Raw genomic sequence first — 19,397 nt, forward strand, 5'->3', positions numbered from 1 at the left:
GTGTTAGCATATACCATGCAAAATTAGCAAGTGCTGCTCACTTCAAAGTGGGAAGGCCACCTCATCATCACCTCAACATTGATTACGCGGGTAGTGGACACACTGCGCACGTTGTTCTCCTTTTGCTATTTCTTACGTTTTTCTCTTTAATTTGTTTAATTTTCTTGCTTTGATTTTTTGCATTTACCTTTATTGCCATTCTTTCTTTCCTGACCTGGCCTTTCTTTCTGGAGTTTTTTTTCTCCAGTCATCTCACCTGTCAACCCTCCCATTTTCTTTGATTCTTTTCTCTGCCTCCCAATCCCGCACCTCCATGATTTTACTGCTGCCTCTGTCTCCCTCTCTTAAGTGGTGAGTCAAACAACATCCACACTCAGACCACATGTACTTAGCTGTTTTAAACCTTAGGTCCCCAATTCAAACTGATAAAGAAAGCTCACCATATTAATGCACCTGTTGTGGGATGCTGTCTGCAACCAGAGTATCCAGCTGCTTAAGCGAGTGGCAGAGAGGAATATAAGAGAGGGAATTAAAGATAGAATGAGGGGAAGAAAGTTAAGGAGGGAGGAAGTTATGTGAAGACATGGAGAGGAGGAGGGAGGGAGAGAAAGGCAGGGAGTGATCTAGAGATCGAAATGTGGAGAGTAAAGGAGGGAGGTCAGTTTGGGGGATGAGGAAAAGCATAGGTAACTGGGTTTGGGAAGGTGCAAGCAAGGAAGAATGATTGAAGAGGGATTAGGGAGTAAAATGTTCAGAGAGTGAAGTAGGGATGAGAGGGAGACTGAGGGAGTGTGAGTTGGAGAGATGGAAGGAGAAAAGGGAAAAAAGCATTTGAGGATGGAGAAAGGGATGGAAAGAAGATGGAGTTACAGATGGGAAAAGATAAAGGGAGAGTGGGTAGAGGCTAGACAGTGGGGGATGGAGGGATATTTGAAGGGGGAATACGATGAGAGTGTGTGTGGGAATGCAAGTGCGGAGGGGCAGATCCAGGGATTATGTAAATATATGCAAAATGGCCCTTCATGTCGCAGGACCTCCACCCGCAGGCATTTACTAACAGACACAAGCCCTCAGAAACAAAATGTACAAAACAGAAACATATTCAATATCCCCGCTGAAGCAGCAAGTATCCAAATAGAGATTGTCCATCCTCCATGTGGGGCATCATAACCACAGGCCTTCTGAAGCGCAAGGCCCCTTAGATGACCTCCTTCTAACAGGGCTGAGGGAAGGACAACCAATCATTGTGGTGTTCACCCCACCTACCGAGGGTTACTCGAATGGCCAGAGATTCTTTCAAGTTTCCAAGGGACAATATAAGGGCCTTTCAACATTTTCAGTTGAAATGAGCTCTGGGCCTCAGGGGGTGCCCATGTTGGCAGTCTTATGACACAGCAACATGAACCTTTAATTCAGGAAATTAAAAGTGTGCTTTGCAGTGCACACATTACAGGTTGCCTTTGCTGGCACCTTCAGGCTATCAACTCCCTTGTGGCTCTTGCAGGATCCACCCCAGGCACCCCGTGGCAATTGCCCGCCCTGGGATTCCGCCAGCACTTGCCTAGCTCGTGGGCCCGTTCTTCCTCCTCCTCCCCCTGCATTTGATGCCTCTTCCCTTTACCGTCACTTACCACCCCTGCACTTCCTGTTACTGCACTTGCACTATCCGAATGTCACAAGGCCTAGTAGGGCCGTTATTGTGTCTCACTGCCCTGCCCCCCCTTGTTTGTCTTGTGGCACCTGGAAACACCTTTTTGTTGTATAGTGTGCCTTATAAATATTCAACAAATAAATAAATACATTGGGCAATCTTCTTATCAGCTCACTGCATTTTTACCCCTGGTTTCCTCTACATTAGCACCCTGCTGTCAAATACTGATCAGTACATTCTCAATGGACATTTAGTGTTTCAGCTCCCCGCTGGCTGTCTGTCCATAATATTATGCAGCTATAATCTGCAGCTATCCTATCACCATGGCTCTTCACCATCTACCTGGCCCCTCTGGCCCACCTGATCTCTACTTTCTCCACTCATTTCCAGTGTTAATCAAATGACACACAGCTCTCTATCAAGCTGCTTTCCCCTACCTCCTCCTCATCCCTCATACCCGACTGCCTGGCTCCTATTCAGGCATGCTGCTCTGTCAATGATCTCTGCCTGAATGCCAGTAAAACAGAGATTCATCTTATGTGGACGCCTGCCCTTTGTTTTCCCCCCACTCTCTGGCCAGGTTCCTTGGGTCCTCTCCCCCCACCCACGTGTGAGGCAAAACACCTTGGGATCATCTTTGACTCCTCTCTCTCCTTCTCTCCACACATCATGGACCTTGCCAAGATGTAAAATTTTCAGCTTCATCTACTGAGGGGCATTCTACCTTTCCTTACCTTTCCTCAGACGCTCAATGTCTCCAGAGCCCTGCTTCTCTCTAGGCTTGACTACTGCAATAGCCTCTTCCTCAACCTGCCTCTTCCCTCCCTTCACCCCCTTCAACTAATCCAGAATAGGTCTGCAAGACTTATCCTTGGCCTCAAGCCAAGGGAGCACATCTCTTCAGCCCTAAAATCTCTCCACTGGCTCCCGGTGACTGCAAGGATCAAATGCAAGACCCTTTGTATCATCCACAAGGCTTTCTTGGGCTTGGGACCTCTTTATATGCAGCTTTCCCTACCAAAATACCTCCCAGCCAGAGTTCTTTGGTCTTCTGGCTCAAATTCTCTGCAGGTCAAACATTTCTCCATGCAGAGAGTGGGAGGTAGATCCCTTTCCTTGGCGGGCTCCTCTCTGTGGAATGCCCCCCGCCGACCCTCAGACTTGAACTGGATCTTCTTAAGTTCCAGAAAATTCTCAAGACTTTCCTTTTCTCCTCTTCCTTCCCTCTCCCCTTCCTGTGCTAAACTCTCCATCTGCCACTGTGACTGGGGCCTGGTCCCTTCAGAGTCATACAGAGGCCAGGCCACCCCGTACCAGCTCCCTCAGCATCCTGCGCCAGCACTTACCCTCGGGCTGCCTTTTCCGGACTAGCCCAACTGGTCCTCCCTGTCCACTGCCTCACCCTCCGTTCCCCCCTATTCTCCTAGCACTTGCTGCCTGGGCCCTGCCAGCACTAGGCCTCCCCCCCTAGGGGTACCCACCCCGGCACTTTTCCCTCTACCCCGTCCCCCTTGCACTTATCACTTTGTCATGCAATTGTCACAAGGCCAATATAACAATTTTTTGTTGTTCTACTTTTTGACTCCCCCCCCCACTTCTTGCCTTGTGGCGCCTGGAAACACCTGTGTATAGGTGCCAAAGAAATGTACAATACCTAAATAAATATTAAACCGCCTGGCTGCATTGTTTTAACTGCAATATAATCTTAGCTGTTTTGAACTGTTTTTTCCATCTGTAGGTAAAGGGCCACCTAACCATCTTTTTGAAATAGGCCCCCACCAGCCCTAATACATTGGCAGTTTCCTATTGCTTTGTATTCATCGATCACAACTCAGAAATGGTTCCCCGTGTGACACAAGTTTCCATTCTCAGTGGGTAGGCCTGTGCTTTATATCAAATCACAGCACGTGTCCAGAGCGGAACGCCATTGTTTGCTCTCTCATCTGGCAGGCCATGGCTTGAAAGGGCATGCATTATACCTCCCACCCCTCTTTTGGGCAGATGTTGGGTTGTCAGAATTTCTCGATTTAAAATTGTCATTGTGATGTACTAGACCCTTAGGACATGGACACCATTGTGGGTGAATTTATGGCAACTGTACGTGAAAACACATTTGCATGGAAATATTGCCTGTAATAGTGGTAACGTTAATAACTGTGCTTTATATTCGGATTGCTTTGTTTGTACTAGTCTCTATGCCACGCTCGTTCAGACTCCTTACAACAGAATCTCATGTGTTAACCAACAATGTTAAGGTGTTTACAATTTGCTGGTGCAAATTGTGATAACTTTTGCAGCATTAGGGTTAGCCGTTAAGTGCAAAATAAAAATCTTGCCCCGTAATGAAAATCAAAAGTCAGCACCCATGGCAACACTCCCACTGTGGGCCTCATTACGACCCTGGTGCTCCCGTAATGAACGGTGCCGGTCAGACCAGACCTCCTTAGCGGGTCCCGCAAGGGGACCAGGGAGCTAATAACGGGCCCGTTATCAACGGGCCCGTTATTAGCTCCCTCCCAATTCCCATTGAGCCCTATGGGGGCTCAAATGGGAATGGGGATGGGTTTTTTCAATGAGGAATTACCGGGTCCTCCAAGGTTGGAATGGCCCGGTAATTCCGCATTGAAGGAACCCGGACCTGGAACCTGGTATGGAGGCAGCCATGCCCGTATTAAGGGCATGGCTGCCTTCATACTCTTAATGAGGCCCTGTGACTATATTACATATTACACCTTTGCACCACACACACTCAACATTCTTATCGCCTCCTTCCACACTGAGAATGTCAGCTTGGAACACAAAGGTGAACGGCTCCCAGTTCCACCAAACGCCTGAGGAATTCATTTTCAGTCGCACCGCCCATTTTTTGGGCTGCAGAACCTCTTATACGCATTCTTCCTGTAAAGTATGGCGAGGCCCACTTTAGTGTTTTACTCAAAAGAGAACAAATTATGATAATCTTAGCACACCACGTATTGCTTTTTTAAGGTTGTTGTTTAGCTTTGTTCGTTTGTTGCACGGGCTGTATTTTAATTCATCGTATACCCGTCGGCTCAACAATTGTTTACCGTTTTGTTTTGCAGTCTGGCCATTTACTACCTTAACGCGGTTTCAAAAGCCTACCAGAATTCCAACGCGGACCTGAAGAAAAAAATGCAGATGGTGAATATATGCTTTTTCTTTTTCCCAGTATGCTTCTTAAAAGATATGGGTGTACGATTGCATTTCATGTGCCTTTAAACATTGATTATATCCTATAAATGAGCACTGCCAGATTGATACCCACCACATTTGTCACTATTAGTTGTGCAGAGAACTCATACAATGTCATTCCTCATTAGAAGGTTGGAGGTAACCATGCCGCTTTTAGCGGCATGATTTCCTCCATACCGCAATCCGGGCCCGGGTTCCTCGAATGAGGAATTACCGGGCCATCGCAACCTTGGCGGTCCCGGTAATTCCCCGTCAGAGGAACCCGGAACCGGTCCATCCCCATTTCCATTCGAGCCCCCATAGGGCTCAATGGGAATGGAGATGGAGCTAACAACGGGCCCGTTAATGACGGGCCCGTTGTTAGCTCCCTGGTCCCCTCGCGGGACCCGGTAAGGACGCCTGGTTTTTCCAGGCGCCCATTCCGGGTCCCGCGAGGAGACCTTGTAATAGGGCGGAACGGGTTTACCCTTCACCGGCACCTTTACCAGTGCCGGTAAACCCATTCCGCCAACCTTATAGTGAGGCCCATTGTCTGTAACATGCCTTTAAATAAGGATTTGTTGCTTTACATTTTGCTTTTCCGTTGATTTAAAATGCTTTGGATTGGGGTGGTGGTATGCTGTATATGCAAACTGTGTATTGCAGTTTGTTGAAATGTCAGCCATGAGATTGTGATTACAATGGCATTAGCATGGATAATGAATGACATAGTAATTCGCTGATTTTTAGCCATGCTGGTGCTAGTGAAACGGAATCAGTGGCCTCTGCGCCCCAAATTCGGTTGCAGTAGCAGAGCTGTCTTCCAATAATTTCACTCCACTTTACACTGGCATTGAGGGAGCTGTGATTGGCTGGTATGCCCTGCATTCCAGACAATAAGAGTGGCTGTAGCATTCTGCCTACATGATTGGCTGGAACACCAGGCATTGTGACCAATCAGGCAACGGAATGCTCAAGCCCTCTGACTGGTCACAATATTGGCCTCTTATTTTGGGCAGTATTTATCCCAATCTGAGAGGCTGGTATAGCACCACTGACTAAGTGGCTGAGGGCTAGTATTTGCGTATTTAAATGTAAGACAGACGCAGCCAGATGGGTATACATCCTTACCCTTTTATGGTAACGTAGATCAAGGGCAAGTTGTGTTCTCAGGATGGGTGTGAATTGACCGCATGAGCAACCCAAAAACCAAAAGTACAATGCCACGAACATTAAAGATTGGCCAATCAAGGTTTTCTAAACATATATGTTCTTAAATAAACAATCAAAAATGCAAATAACTCAATGAAAACCCAAGCAAAAACCCTCTGCTGTGAAGAGAACACAGAGAATGCAGAATAGGTGTGACTCTGGTAATTGAGCAGATAGGATGAAGCAAGCAATTGTAGCAATGCCACTGTTCAAAATGATGTGTCTTTTCAAGAGAAGGTGCATGAAGTGGTTTGAAGGACATTATGGCCCCAGCAAGTGGACCAGAGGAATAGGGCCTTTAAAAACGACCTTGTTCTTGAACGTGGGTGGTTCGACAGTTTAAAACTGGGCTTCTATGTGCTGTACTTGTGGTCCAAATTGTTTTGAGATTCGGTAAGTCGTGTTGATCCAGACAGGGAGTCGATGCTAAGTCGGCTTCGAGACAGTGCTCTGTTTGCTTCAATACAGAGTTTGAAGCAGTGTTCATTGAAATTTCCAAGAGGCTCAGGTTGGCGGTTAAGTCATTTCGAGACGATCTTACCACTGCGTCGACTCAATGGCGGCCAGCGGTTTGAGTCGAGGTTCAAGTCAGGTCAAGACGAGATCCTGTTGGTTCAATGGAGTTGTAGAGGAGCAGTTGAATGCCTTTGCAGGAAGTCCTGCTCCCTACTTCCAGTATGTTGGGAGCCTGAGATTGTGCCATGTCTGACACCAGCGTTTATGACCATACCACCGAGAATATTCAAAAGAAGATACCCCCGGCGAAAGTCCTATCAAATATATTTCCAAAGAGATGATAATCTGAGGGAGGAACCCCATGAAGGAATATGAGAAAGAGCAAAAGAGGAGCTAGTGACGTCACAAGAGACGAGCATGACGCACTAAGAAGACTAGTTGAAGAAAAATGCATGGGCCATATATAAACTGATGACAAAGTTAAGAATTGAGTGAGCTTTCATATGCGAAAAGAATATTGTATGTGTGTAATGCACTGCAGAAAATACAAGCCGTTTTAATAATTGTATTGATGCAGCAACACAAGAAGACTAAGTGATCTTAGAAGCTGGCTGTACGTAGTGAATAGATTGCAGGCAGAGCCGCCATTATATAGAAACTGGACATCAGTGTCATGTATTTAGTAAGCACCGACCTAAGAGGAAGAAAGATGGAGAGCTGTGTAGCAGCAAAGAATTAGCTCAGGTCGTGGATGCGAGTGGCCAGACTGTCTGACCTGGTACCAAAGTTGAAGCAAGCCCAGTCCGGTTATCCATTCTCAAGGCAAGTGAACATGAGGAGTTGAATCATCCCTTGTTAAGGTGCAAAGAAAGAACACCACCATGCTGAGTTTTATTCAATTAGCAGATTTAAATGCTGCAAAATGATCCGAATTGTTGTCTCCTGTCACATGAGCAAAGGATGGAAACAGATTTGACATTGAGATCCAGAAACTACGATAGAGCATGCTAGCACTCCTTTATATTCCCACAGACAAGAATACACTACAAGACCAAGTTCAAAGACAATCTTCATGGCAGAAGGCATGGGTGATGAGATATGCTGGACTAATTGGGTCAGAAGGTAAAGTCATGTTCACCTCCATGCACCTGGGTATGAGCTTATGTGCTGCTAAGTGAACTGAATGTTCCAGACATGGCACGAGTGTGCCAACCAATTATAGAAGGCTGTATAATGAAGGGCCTTATAGTTTGGGAGCCAATGATATCCCCTGCACCTAACAGTGTTGAGGATGACTTGCCCAATCATAATCTCACCCCTTATAGAAAAGTACAGTTAGATATTTCCCTTGAGAGTGTCACAATCTCTTGTAGGTTTCATTTGCCACTTAGTATGAAGTCACGTATGACACATTTTTAGCATAAGAATGTGATTTTTTATTAAATGTAGGAGAAAAACATGAGCGAATGTCTGTTGATGTCTGTTGTAACTCCCTGTTTTAGACAATTGATAATAAAATAGCAAAATGTGCCATTTTCCTGAGTTGGTTTGATTATTTGGTGTCAGAGTTATTCTTCATCCCATCCCCTGCATTCGTGCTATCCAAAGGGCGCTAAGCTCAGAGTGCTTGAAGATGCAGCAGGTCGAAGGCTTCAGCAGCGGTGACTCAGTGTTGAAACTGAAGTGACAATGTGCACTGCTGGGGCTTTGTGGCATCAAGCTGGTTTGAAGATGCAGGCAAAGTTTGAAGTCATGCAGTGTCAAAAGCAGCCCCACTGGTCCTATCAACTTGAAGGGTTTTAAACAAAGTTTGAAGATTGAAGCTGTGCAAATAGGATGCCAGCTGCTCTTGGGCCCCTGGTTGTCTGGAGTGCCGATCCAATGGTCCAAGACATGGTGAGTCCTTCTAACTCTGCTCTTCCCAGTCCAAGAGTTAGGCTAGAACCTGCAGGATTTACTTCATCTCCAAATGGGAGCCTGGTTCTATTGCAGTTGGCAGAGTGGCAGAACTAACAGCAGCTCGCCCCCAATGATCCCTAGTGATGGCTAGGGGACAGAGCTCTTCATTATAAAAGGAAAAGATCACAGGGGATTGTGCATAAGGAACTCTGCTATAAAGGTTCCAATCCTTGTCACATAAACAAGTGACCCTTGTCTTCTTTCATCATACTCTAATTGCCTTGTTCAACAGAAAAGGCAGGGTGCAGGAAGGAGAGAGAGCCCTGCAGAAACACAAAGTGTTGGAACCTTTTCTCAGATTCATGTCATTCTCTCTGGCTTCCTTAACTCCTCCCCGTTCCCAAACCCATTTCAAAGGTGTTGTATTTCCTCCCAGAAGATCAAAGGAAGACAACAGTCTTGCTGAAGAATCTTATTTGTTTTCGCACACAAATGGGACAGTCATGACTGCAGTGTGTATGCAGGGAACTACATTGGGATATAAACCTTTAGCATATTATAGTGGGATTTTAGACCCAGTTATGAGAGGATAATTTCCTTGTGAACAAACATTGGCTGCTGCCGCATTCGCAATTGAGAAATCCACAAGTATTGTCATGGGCTGCTCTATGACTCTCTTTGTGGAGCATGCTCTATTTGCCATTTTAGATAAACCCAAAGGCACATTGACATCCCAAAGAGCTTCAGCTTATGAGGTAACGATTTCTAACACAACGATTAAAACTGTAAGATGTAAAATAGTGAATCCTGCCACTTTTATTGCTGTGCCGATCGACGAAGGTGATCATGTGCATGACTGTGCTAATTATGTTGAATTATTTGACCATATACCCCGTGTGGAGGAAAATGCTTTAGCAGGAGGGGAAAATTCTTTTTATTGATGCTTCTTCGAAAATTGATCAGACTAGTGGGGAAAGGCATTCAGGCACCGCAATAGTGAGATGTAAATTAAATGGAGAATTAAAAGTTGTAGCAAGTGTAAGGCTACTGTCTCACTTTTCAGCGCAAGCAGCAGAATTAGTAGCATTCATTGTTGCACTCGAAAAACATGAAGGACAGCAAGTCACAGTGTACAGTGACTTTGCATACGTGACCTCAACTATACACTCAGGGTTAGCATGTTTGAAGAGAGGGGCTACCTCCGCTCAGACAGCACTCCAGTGCAGCACGCATCCTTTTTGGATAGACTTATTAAGGCACTAGAACTCCTGGTGGCGAAAGCAGTTGTTAAATGCACAGTTCATACTAAGCGAACAGATTTTATCTCTTGCGGCAACAAAGTCGCAGACGAAGAAGAAGACAAAGGGCTGCATATTCCCCAGATATTTTGAGTTTTGATACTGAGAATATTAAAGAAAAAGTAGTCACAACCATGTTAATGCAATAAGGGTTTAATAAATTATCCATGACCCAGCTAATGGAGATTCAAGGGAGTACAACACAGAAAGAGCAGGAATTGTAAAACAAAGGGGGTGTTCGTTATCCCCCAAAGAATCATTATGGTGACAAGACAGCACTGGAAAGCCAGTGATGCCAGTAGCATTATTAAAGGCTGCACATGAACAGCTGCATTACCCCATGCATGTAACTAGGGAGAGTCTTCCTACTATGAACTGATAGGCAGGTGGATTGCAAGCATGCCATCCCTGGGGTCAAACCTATAAACAGCCCACATTGGCCGACTGGCGTGATCTGTGCGGTGGAAGCTCCCTGAAACCCTTGGAGGATTATAACGCTACTAATCTACTCTACACTCATATCCTGTCTACATAATACGTGGGATAACACAGTCCATTGGCGGTGGACATCCCCCAAACCCCTGGAACCTTCTTCTAGATCCCTCCGCGAGAGTGTGGAGCACCCCACAACTTGTCATAAAGGGGAGGAAAGGGGGAAAGAATAAGACTAAAGAACAGTACACTATCCGACAACATCATGAGCGAATCACAAAAAACTGGGAAGGGAGGCAAGACTCCCAGCAACAAGAAAAAAAGGCAGTTCCCGACACGCAATAAAGGCCTGACCCACCCGAGGGACTGTGTGCTGTGGTGCGGGCCCCTGGGGCCACCCAAACATTAAAATAAGAACTGCACATATCCAGATTCCAAACAATATTAAACTACATATTGCGGACGTTCGACTTGGACGCTCCGTGGCAACAACTGGCCCGTGGTCATTAAAGGCGAGCTGTATCGGACTCTGCCTGAGGTACCTAGCCTGGAGATCCTTCGGCGCAAGCCCCAAGACTCCCCCCATAGAGTGTGCGGCGCGCCGCGTCGCAGTGTTACACGGAGCGGCAATATCCGCATGCAATTGAATAAGAGGGCCTAGGAGGGGAGAGAGGTCATCTGGGAACTATCTACTCACCGCAGCTGGCGCGGACCCCCCTTGCCGCTCTGACGGATGCTGCATTGTGCTCTGGGCCTACACACTCTACTATACATATGCAGCCTTCGTTTCCCAAATGAACTGATAGGCAGGTGGATTGCAAGCATGCCATCCCTGGGGTCAAACCTATAAACAGCCCACATTGGCCGACCGGCGTGATCTGTGCGGTGGAAGCTCCCTGAAAACTCTTGGAGGATTATAACGCTACTAATCTACTCTACACTCATATCCTGTCTACATAATATGTGGGATAACACAGTCCATTGGCGGTGGACAGCCCCCAAACCCCTGGAACCTTCTTCTAGATCCCTCCGCGAGAGTGTGGAGCACCCCACAACTTGTCATAAAGGGGAGGAAAGGGGGAAAGAATAAGACTAAAGAACAGTACACTATCTGACAACATCATGAGCGAATCACAAAAAACTGGATAGGGAGGCAAGACTCCCAGCAACAAGAAAAAAAGGCCCAATGGATGCTTACACAGGTGGCCAAATGCAGACTACCACTGCAGATGTACACACCAATGCTAAAGAGGCTCTGGGTACAGAGAGTGAGGAGCAGGAGGACAGGCTGACAACAATAGTGCAAAATGGTTTCCGTGCAGTGAACATAAAATTAGACGACATAGTGTCCACCATAGGCTCTCTCAAGGCAAGGGTTGAGAAAGAGAGTGCACGTATCACGGAAACAGAGAGCAGAATAAGCACTAATGAAGATGGCATAGCACACTATAGCCGTGACATCACCCAGCTCAAGGAGGCCATGTCAAAAATGCAGAATAAGTGCGAGGACCTTGAATTGCGATCAAGGCGAAACAACATCCGGGTAGTGGGAGTGACAGAATCATTCGGTAAGGGCCAAATGGAGAAGCAGCTTGAAGCACTACTTAAATCCGTATTTGGTCTGGAGGCGTTCTCAGAGCATTTCCTAGTTGAGAGAGAACATCGCACACTGGCCCCGGCCCCTAAACCAGGTGCACCACCACGCACGATAATTGCAAGACTCCTCAATTAGGGAACCCTATACATATATACACAGACTTCTCTGCCGGGGTTCAAGCTAGTAGAAGATCCTATGAACCGATAAAAAGACTCCTCAGAGAATGCCAAATTCCATACGCCTTGATGTTCCCGGCCAAGATGAGGATACAACATGCAGGAAGGGCGCACTTCTTTGAGTCCCCGGCCGAGGCCACACAGTACATTGAGACTTCTGTACCTCTTCCTCCCAGAGGGGGCAGACCGGCACAAAATAACAGGCCTAGGCCGGAGGATTAGGACACACTCGATGTTCAAATATCTATAAGGCCGCTGTGCCACCTAGAATGCAGACTTAAGAAATGATGGTCTAGGCGGCTCCATCCAAGGTTATTGATGGAGTGTTGGAGCCAAATTGGCGGTCATGTGGAGCAACATGTCCACCCCTGAAATGCTCCATGAGTTAATGGGGGTACATCAAGTTGGGGGTGATGATGTTGAGAGGGAGCGGGAGTTGGTGGCTCTGACCAACTACGAGACAACGGAATGGATTATTTACACCTAAGGGTATTGTGTTTAGTTGAACGGTTCACGAAGGTTGATTGTTGGGTTAATGTTAAAAATGTGGTTACTTGGAGGCTGATGCTGACCGAATCGCATAGATACTATTGCGTTGATAGACGAAATAGAGTCATGATTTCCTTTTCCGATTGATGGGTGATGGGCTAAAGATAAAACTGTTGACGTGGAACGTACAGGGTTTAAATAACCAGATGAAGGTCAAGAAAATTGGTAACTATGTCACTAGGCATGACCCCAACATCCTAATGCTACAAGAAACCCATACAACGGGAACAAGCAACTTACATATCCTTCCTAAATGGGGGAACTTAAGGTTCCATACTGAATACTCCTCACAATCCAGAGGGGTTATTACTATTATGCATCCAAGTTTGGTATTCGGGTTGGAGGGCCATAGGGTTCACCAAGCGGGTAGATATGTCATGATATGGGGGAAGGTGGCGGGCCAGCAATTGCTCTTGGTTAACACATACAGGCCCAACATAGATGACCCCACTTTCTATATGGATATTTATGAGGTAATCACCTCACTCAATATCTCCAATGTGATTTGGGGGGGGGACTTTAATGTTGTTCTAGATCCGGTACTTGATAGGTCCTTGAAAACCATCAGAGCCCCGAGCAAGACAGCCCTAGCGTTGAATCATATTCTCTCGCAACTTTTATTGCTAGATGCCTGGCGGGAAACACACCCAGGCAGCAGAAAATACACATATTACTCATCGGTTCATGACTCTGAGTCCAGAATCGACTATTGGCTAATATCCACGGCCATGACCACAGCAATGAAAACATGTGAGATTCTTCCCCGCACACTTTCCAACCATTCCCCAGTGGCACTGGAGTTGGCGCTCCGGGATGGTCCCAGCCCTTGAAAAAGGTAGAGAATGCCAGGTGAGCTCCTTGGGGACCTGGGGGTGGCGGAACCTCTTCATGTTGAAATAGTGAATTTTTTACCAACAATCTGAGATCGGTGGAGAGGTGCTCCACAGTGTGGGAATCCTTCAAAGTGTGGGTCACAGCCTTAAATCTCTGCAGGCTCTTCAGCATAATGGCACAAATAGATCCAGGTAGAAATGTGGTGGCCATATCCCTAGATGCCGAAAAGGCCTTCGACTCTGTGTCATGGGTATATCTCCTTACCATACTGAAGGCATTTAGGGTGGGCCCCAATTTTATTAGATATGTTAAACTATTATATACGGACCGAGGGGCACGGGTGTTGACCAACAGATCCATTTCCAAATGTTTACTGCTGGGTAGGGGCACTAGGCAGGGCTGCCCATTTTCGCCCCTATTATTCGCATTAACTATAGAACCTATGGCGGCTGCGGTGCGGCTGCAACACTCAGACAGGGGGATTAGCATGAAAGGGTTTACTCAGCTGATATCATTATACGCTGATGATATGTTATTATATGTCCGGCAACCGGAAATAAACCTGGCACCCATCATGGCAGAAATATAGGAATTTGCAGCATATTCAGGTACACTGTTAATATGGCTAAGTCAGAAATATTCCCACTTACACCTACTACCAAATGCCCCGACACTACACAAGGCCTTCAGTGGTCGGAACAACACATTAGATACCTAGGAGTCCTTGTATCCAGGGAGAAGAGTACACTATATGCAGACAATCATAAAAACACATTGCAAATAATACATACGAAATTACAGATGTAGGCACACCTCCTGATCTCACTCTATGGCAGAGTGGCTGTCCTCAAGATGGTCATCTTGCCCAAGCTACTCTACCTTTTTGTTAACATCCCCATATGGCCTGGTAGGGCCTTCTTCACAGACTTCGATCCATGGCGGTGACATTCCTTTGGAATGGGAAAACAGCAAGGATAGGGTGGGAAAAAATGACAGAGCCATACTCTTCAGATGGATTGGCCGCCCCCAACTTTGAGCTTTACTATTACTTATGCCAGGCTCAATTTGCAAAGTACTGGTACAATGTCTCATCCAGAACACCCCATACATGGATAGAGGAATACACCACACACCCCATGAACATACATTCACTTATCTCCGATTCACGATACAGGGATACCTGTGACTATAACGCTGTGAGTTGCACTGTCAGGGCATGGGAGGCCATTCACAGGAAACTTAAACTTGAGACACCCTACAACCCAGGAATTTCCAGGGAATTTCGCCCACCCATGACAGCAGTATACAAGAATCCTGGGATCCACATCACGAGATGGAATTGGGCGATATGTTCATTAATGGGAGGTTTGCAACCTTGGAGGAGCTGGTGCGGGCGCTGGGAGGTGGGCCGCTAAAAACACTGCAATGCTCCCGCATGAGAGCTGCGTTTCAAAAGAGATGGCCGCTCTCCTCAGATAACCGCCCCCCCACACCCATGCCTACAGTTGATAACTTCCAAAGGAGGCCTAGGGATCTCCAAGCTGTATGAGGCAGTGCAGGCTCATACCCCTACGGTAAATCGTATTAAAGAAAAATGGGAAAGGGACCTATAGATATCCATAGAAGACGTTCAATGGGCCAGGTACTGTTCCCTTACCAAGAACATTTCACTCAACGCTGGGCTACGGCTAATTCAATTTAAAATCCTAAATAGGTTACATTACACACCGGCAAAAATTGCAAAATTTGCAGCAGAAAGCTCGGATGCCTGCCTCAAGTGCAATGTGCCCCGCGCCGGAGCCCTTCATATGTACTGGGAATGCCCGGTGGTCGCTACATTTTGGAGTGATGTGGCTTCAATGCTGGAAGAGATAGCGCAGGTTCCCCCAGAGTTGACTCCGCAGAAAATCTTGTTTGGTGATATTGGCAAGTGCTCAGAGAAGGTTAGAAGACTGTTCAATATCTCATGTGCTGTGGCCAAAAAGTGCATATTACTGAAATGGAAAGACAAGCGTCCACCCAGCATGGAACATTTTCTTCGAAAATTAACATATGTTAATGAAACAGAAGAACAATATGTACTGACACAAACAGCAACATGTAGGCCAAAAGACATATGGGGCCCGTTCAGGGGATATTTATGCAGCATGATTTCGGATGACAAAGAATCTTTGTAATATTTACTGTATGTATGAAACACATAATGTATATTGTTCAATTATTGATTTGCGAGTTGGACTGGCAATGTAGTTCTCTCCGTGGCCATGAATAAAAAGAGTTTAAAAAAAGAAAAAGAGAAAATCTCAAGATGGGGAAACCATTCAAGAGGTGGCCGAGGACTCGACCAAATGGGGAAATGTAGAGGAGCAACTGCATGCCTCTGCACATGCCTCTGCAGGAAATCCCGCCCCCAACCTCACATATGTTGGAAATCGGAGACTGTGCCGTGTTTGACACCAGCAGTTGTGCCAATACCGCAGAGTATATTTGAAAGAAAGTATTCATTATCCAGTATCCAAGATTACAGGTTTGCGAAGTGCTACAGAAAATCAACCATTCAATAATTGTACAGATGCTGAAACGCAAGTAGACCAAGTCATCAAAGAAGATTGTGTGTGTGTGAACTGCACGCTGGGGGTTATACTGATTTTAAGTATTTTTAAAAGTATAGTTGGTGCATTTTAATTGCAATTTTACCTTCTGCTAAATTCGATTTAATACTATTTTTAAATTGTTTATTAGACTTCTGTTGCCTCTGACACCACGTTGAGCCAATTGAGTGAGATAATTAGTTCTTTTTCTGATACCAGCCGTGTGATTTGTATCCTAGAGTTCTTCCCGGCACACACGAGCCACGTGAAACGCTGAACTACAATTCCTAGCAGGATTGTAGTTCTGTGCTCCCATTTAGCCCGTCCTCCGGCACGAACGCGCCTGTGCGAACGGAACTGCAAGTCTGTGCTGGTCCGTGCAGGGACATGCAGACGTGCCTTCCACTCTGCTGATTAGGTACTGCAGACCTCATGGCATCCCCAGGTAAGGACTCTAGTTGCCCACAGGAATACGCCTCTGATAACTACCTTATTAACACCCCCTCTGGGCAGGAGATTTACACCCAGCTCACTGTTGCATTACTTAATACGCGCTCTGTGGTTAAACATACACTAGATATACATGATTATATTCAGGAACAAGAGCTGGATATCATGTGTCTCACAGAGACGTGGCTCACCGACTCCCATGGCCCTACCATAGAGCAGGTGACCCCTCCAGGTTATGTCTTTTTTGGCAAACACCGAGAAGGGTCCATGGGGAGTGGCCATTATATGCAAGAAATCTTTAGGTTTTTATGAGGATAAGATTGAATGCATGGGGACTGACATGATTCATGCTAAAATGGCATCTAATCCCAATTTTACTTTGAATTTAGTCCTTCTTTAAAGGCCACCTGAAGACTCTGACAGCTTCAGTGATGACATCATTAATATTGTAACACCTATGATGACCACCAATACTGGATTGGTCATTATGTTTGACTGTAATCGCTGGAAAGGTGATAAAAGGGATAAACAAGCTCTGGCATTGGAAAAAATGCTAGGAAATCATCAGATTATTATCCACAATGTAGATCCCACGCATAACAAGGGCCACATACTGGATTGGGTTGGTAGTGGTAATCTACAAGTTGAAGATATCACGACCACACCATGTGTATGGTCGGATCACTCTTTTGTTACCTGTGTACTGAGGCTTCATGCCCTCGCACGTAGAGTGCATGTTTCTATGCACTCAGTTTGAGCTCGTAATTTAAAGAATATTACCACCTCTATTTTGGTCGACTATATGCACACTTTGATGACTATAACCAATGACACCGATGACCCTGAGATGCTTATAGATAGTTACAATAGGGAGACCACTGAAATGCTTGATAAATCTACACCCATAAAAGACAAACTGGTTAGAGATCTAGCTAACCACCGCTTTTCAGAACCTGGGAAAAACCCACTGCTTGTAGTCCCCCCATAAAACCCGCAGCTGAAGACTGTGATCGGGTACGAAAGCTTTTTCAGACTAATTATTAAAAGTGCAAGACAAAATTAAGCAAGAAGCATCAGCATTTCCTTTGCCTACTGTAACACCCATGTCAGTGCCCACGGAGAAATCTTATCCAGGCACCAATCCGACAAACACCCAGCCGGATTTTATACCTAAAATTGCTACCTCACCTGGATTAGCAACCGGCTTTACCTTTAGGGAATCTACCATGGATGAAATCATAAATATTCTTAAAATGATGCATCCTACTAATTGTCCAGGTGAGCTGCTTCCTTCTAAACTCATTCTGGAACATAAAGAACTGTTTGCGCCCTTTCTTTGTAGATTTGATAATGCCTTGTTTCGGTTAGGTGTTATCCCCAGTCGATAAAGAATGTTGCAGTCTCTCCCCTACTAAAGAAAGTAGGATTAGATCCTACCGATCCAGCCAATCTAAGACCGATTACAAATACTTTACTCTTCCTTAAACTTATAGGCAAGGTAGCAACCATCCAATTACAGGTTCATGTACAGATGGCTGGCATACTACACTTCAAACAGTCAGGGTTTAGAAGCCACCATGGCACTGAGAGTGCTCTCTTAGATCTACAGACTTTCATGTTTTCTAAACTAGATGAAAGTAAGTCGGGGCTGCTGATGCTGTTGGATTTATCAGCAGCCTTCGACTTTCTTGATCATAAAATTCTACTTGATAGCATGAAGACTGTCGGGGGCCTCTCCATCAATGCCATAGCTTGGTTGAGATCATTTTTGGAGGGCCGACGGTCACAGGTGCACTGAGGGGATAGTGCCTCCAAATCACAACTTATAACCTGTTGTGTACCTCAGGGAGCATGTCTATCTCCACTATTGTTTAACATTTATATTCTCCCTCTCTGTAGTGAATTAGAATCTTTTCAGATTTTCTTTTGTAACTACACTGATGATTTTCATCACTGGCGATCAGAATGCTGACCAACGCACAGTGGATATGGTGTACCTATTGATAAAGCAGTGGATTTCCACAAATTGGCTTTGCTTGAATGCCTCAAAGACTGAACTTATGCTATTTGGCCCCCGTCAGGCACAGACCCTGTTAGGCCAAGAGTATGTACGTTTCAGGATAGATGGCAGCAAGGTTTTGCAGAAAGTTAAAACTTTGGGCACTTTCATGGAAAATAGCCTAGACTGTGAAGCCCATGTCACAGCCATCACTATGAGCATTAATTATCATCATAATCTCATGCAGGTCGCCCCCCTTATCTTGGTTGAAAATTGCACCAAACTTGTAAGAGCCACGTGTGGACTACTGTAATGCGCTCCTAGGTGGGACAAGCAAAGCTAATATCCAAGAACTACAAAAAGTCCAGAATAAAGCCGGCATCCCTGCGTAAGACTAAGGATCTCTTTGCGTTCTGGAAACAACTGAAAACATATCTCTTTAATTAGTATGAACTCCCGAAAGCAGCTTCGGTCATTATATCTATCTCTCGGCGCCTGGATGCCTACGGGCTTTGGTGCGGTACAAGCAAAAATAACATAACAAATAACATAACAAAGAAGCTGGCTATATGTAGTGAATAGACTGTAAGCAAAGTCGCCATTGTATAGGAGTTGGACATCGGTATCATGAATTTAGTAAGCCCAGACCCATGGAGAGGAAAGACCAAGAACTGTGTTGCAGCAAGAATAAGCTGAGATTGTGGAAGTGCCTGGCAAGGCTGTCTGGCCTGGTATCAAAACTGAAGCAGCCAAGGTCAGTAATCTATTCTTGAAAGCAATGAACATGCAAAGGCTGAATCATCCCTTATTAAGGGGCAAAGAAAGAACACCAAGAGTGCCAAGTTTTATTCATTAAAGTCATTTAAATTCTGCAGAATGGACCAACATCGTGGTCTCCTGTCACGTGAGCCGAGGATGGAAATAGAGTTGAGCTTGGAGTCCAAGAACAACAATAGCGAATGCATGCACTCCCATTTATTCTCACAGACAAGGACACATTGCAAGTCTAAGTTCAAAGACAATTTTCATGGCAAGAATGCATGGGCGGGGAGTTAAAATCA

General features: G+C 45.6%; 1 protein-coding gene across 1 annotated transcript in view; it reads left to right on the forward strand.

Annotated features, from left to right (window-relative positions):
* The window catches only part of LOC138510277 (transmembrane channel-like protein 2-A), a 1,079,160-nt gene that overhangs the window by 966,844 nt on the left and 92,919 nt on the right, over positions 1 to 19,397 (forward strand). The window contains exon 18 of the mRNA XM_069625812.1: positions 4,735 to 4,813. Coding sequence (XP_069481913.1) covers positions 4,735 to 4,813 — 79 coding nt within the window. The remainder of the gene's footprint in view (positions 1 to 4,734; positions 4,814 to 19,397) is intronic.

The sequence above is a fragment of the Ambystoma mexicanum genome, chromosome 6p (assembly GCF_040938575.1).
Source record: "Ambystoma mexicanum isolate Mex_15411 chromosome 6p, UKY_AmexF1_1, whole genome shotgun sequence".
In the NCBI taxonomy this organism is placed as follows: domain Eukaryota; kingdom Metazoa; phylum Chordata; class Amphibia; order Caudata; family Ambystomatidae; genus Ambystoma; species Ambystoma mexicanum.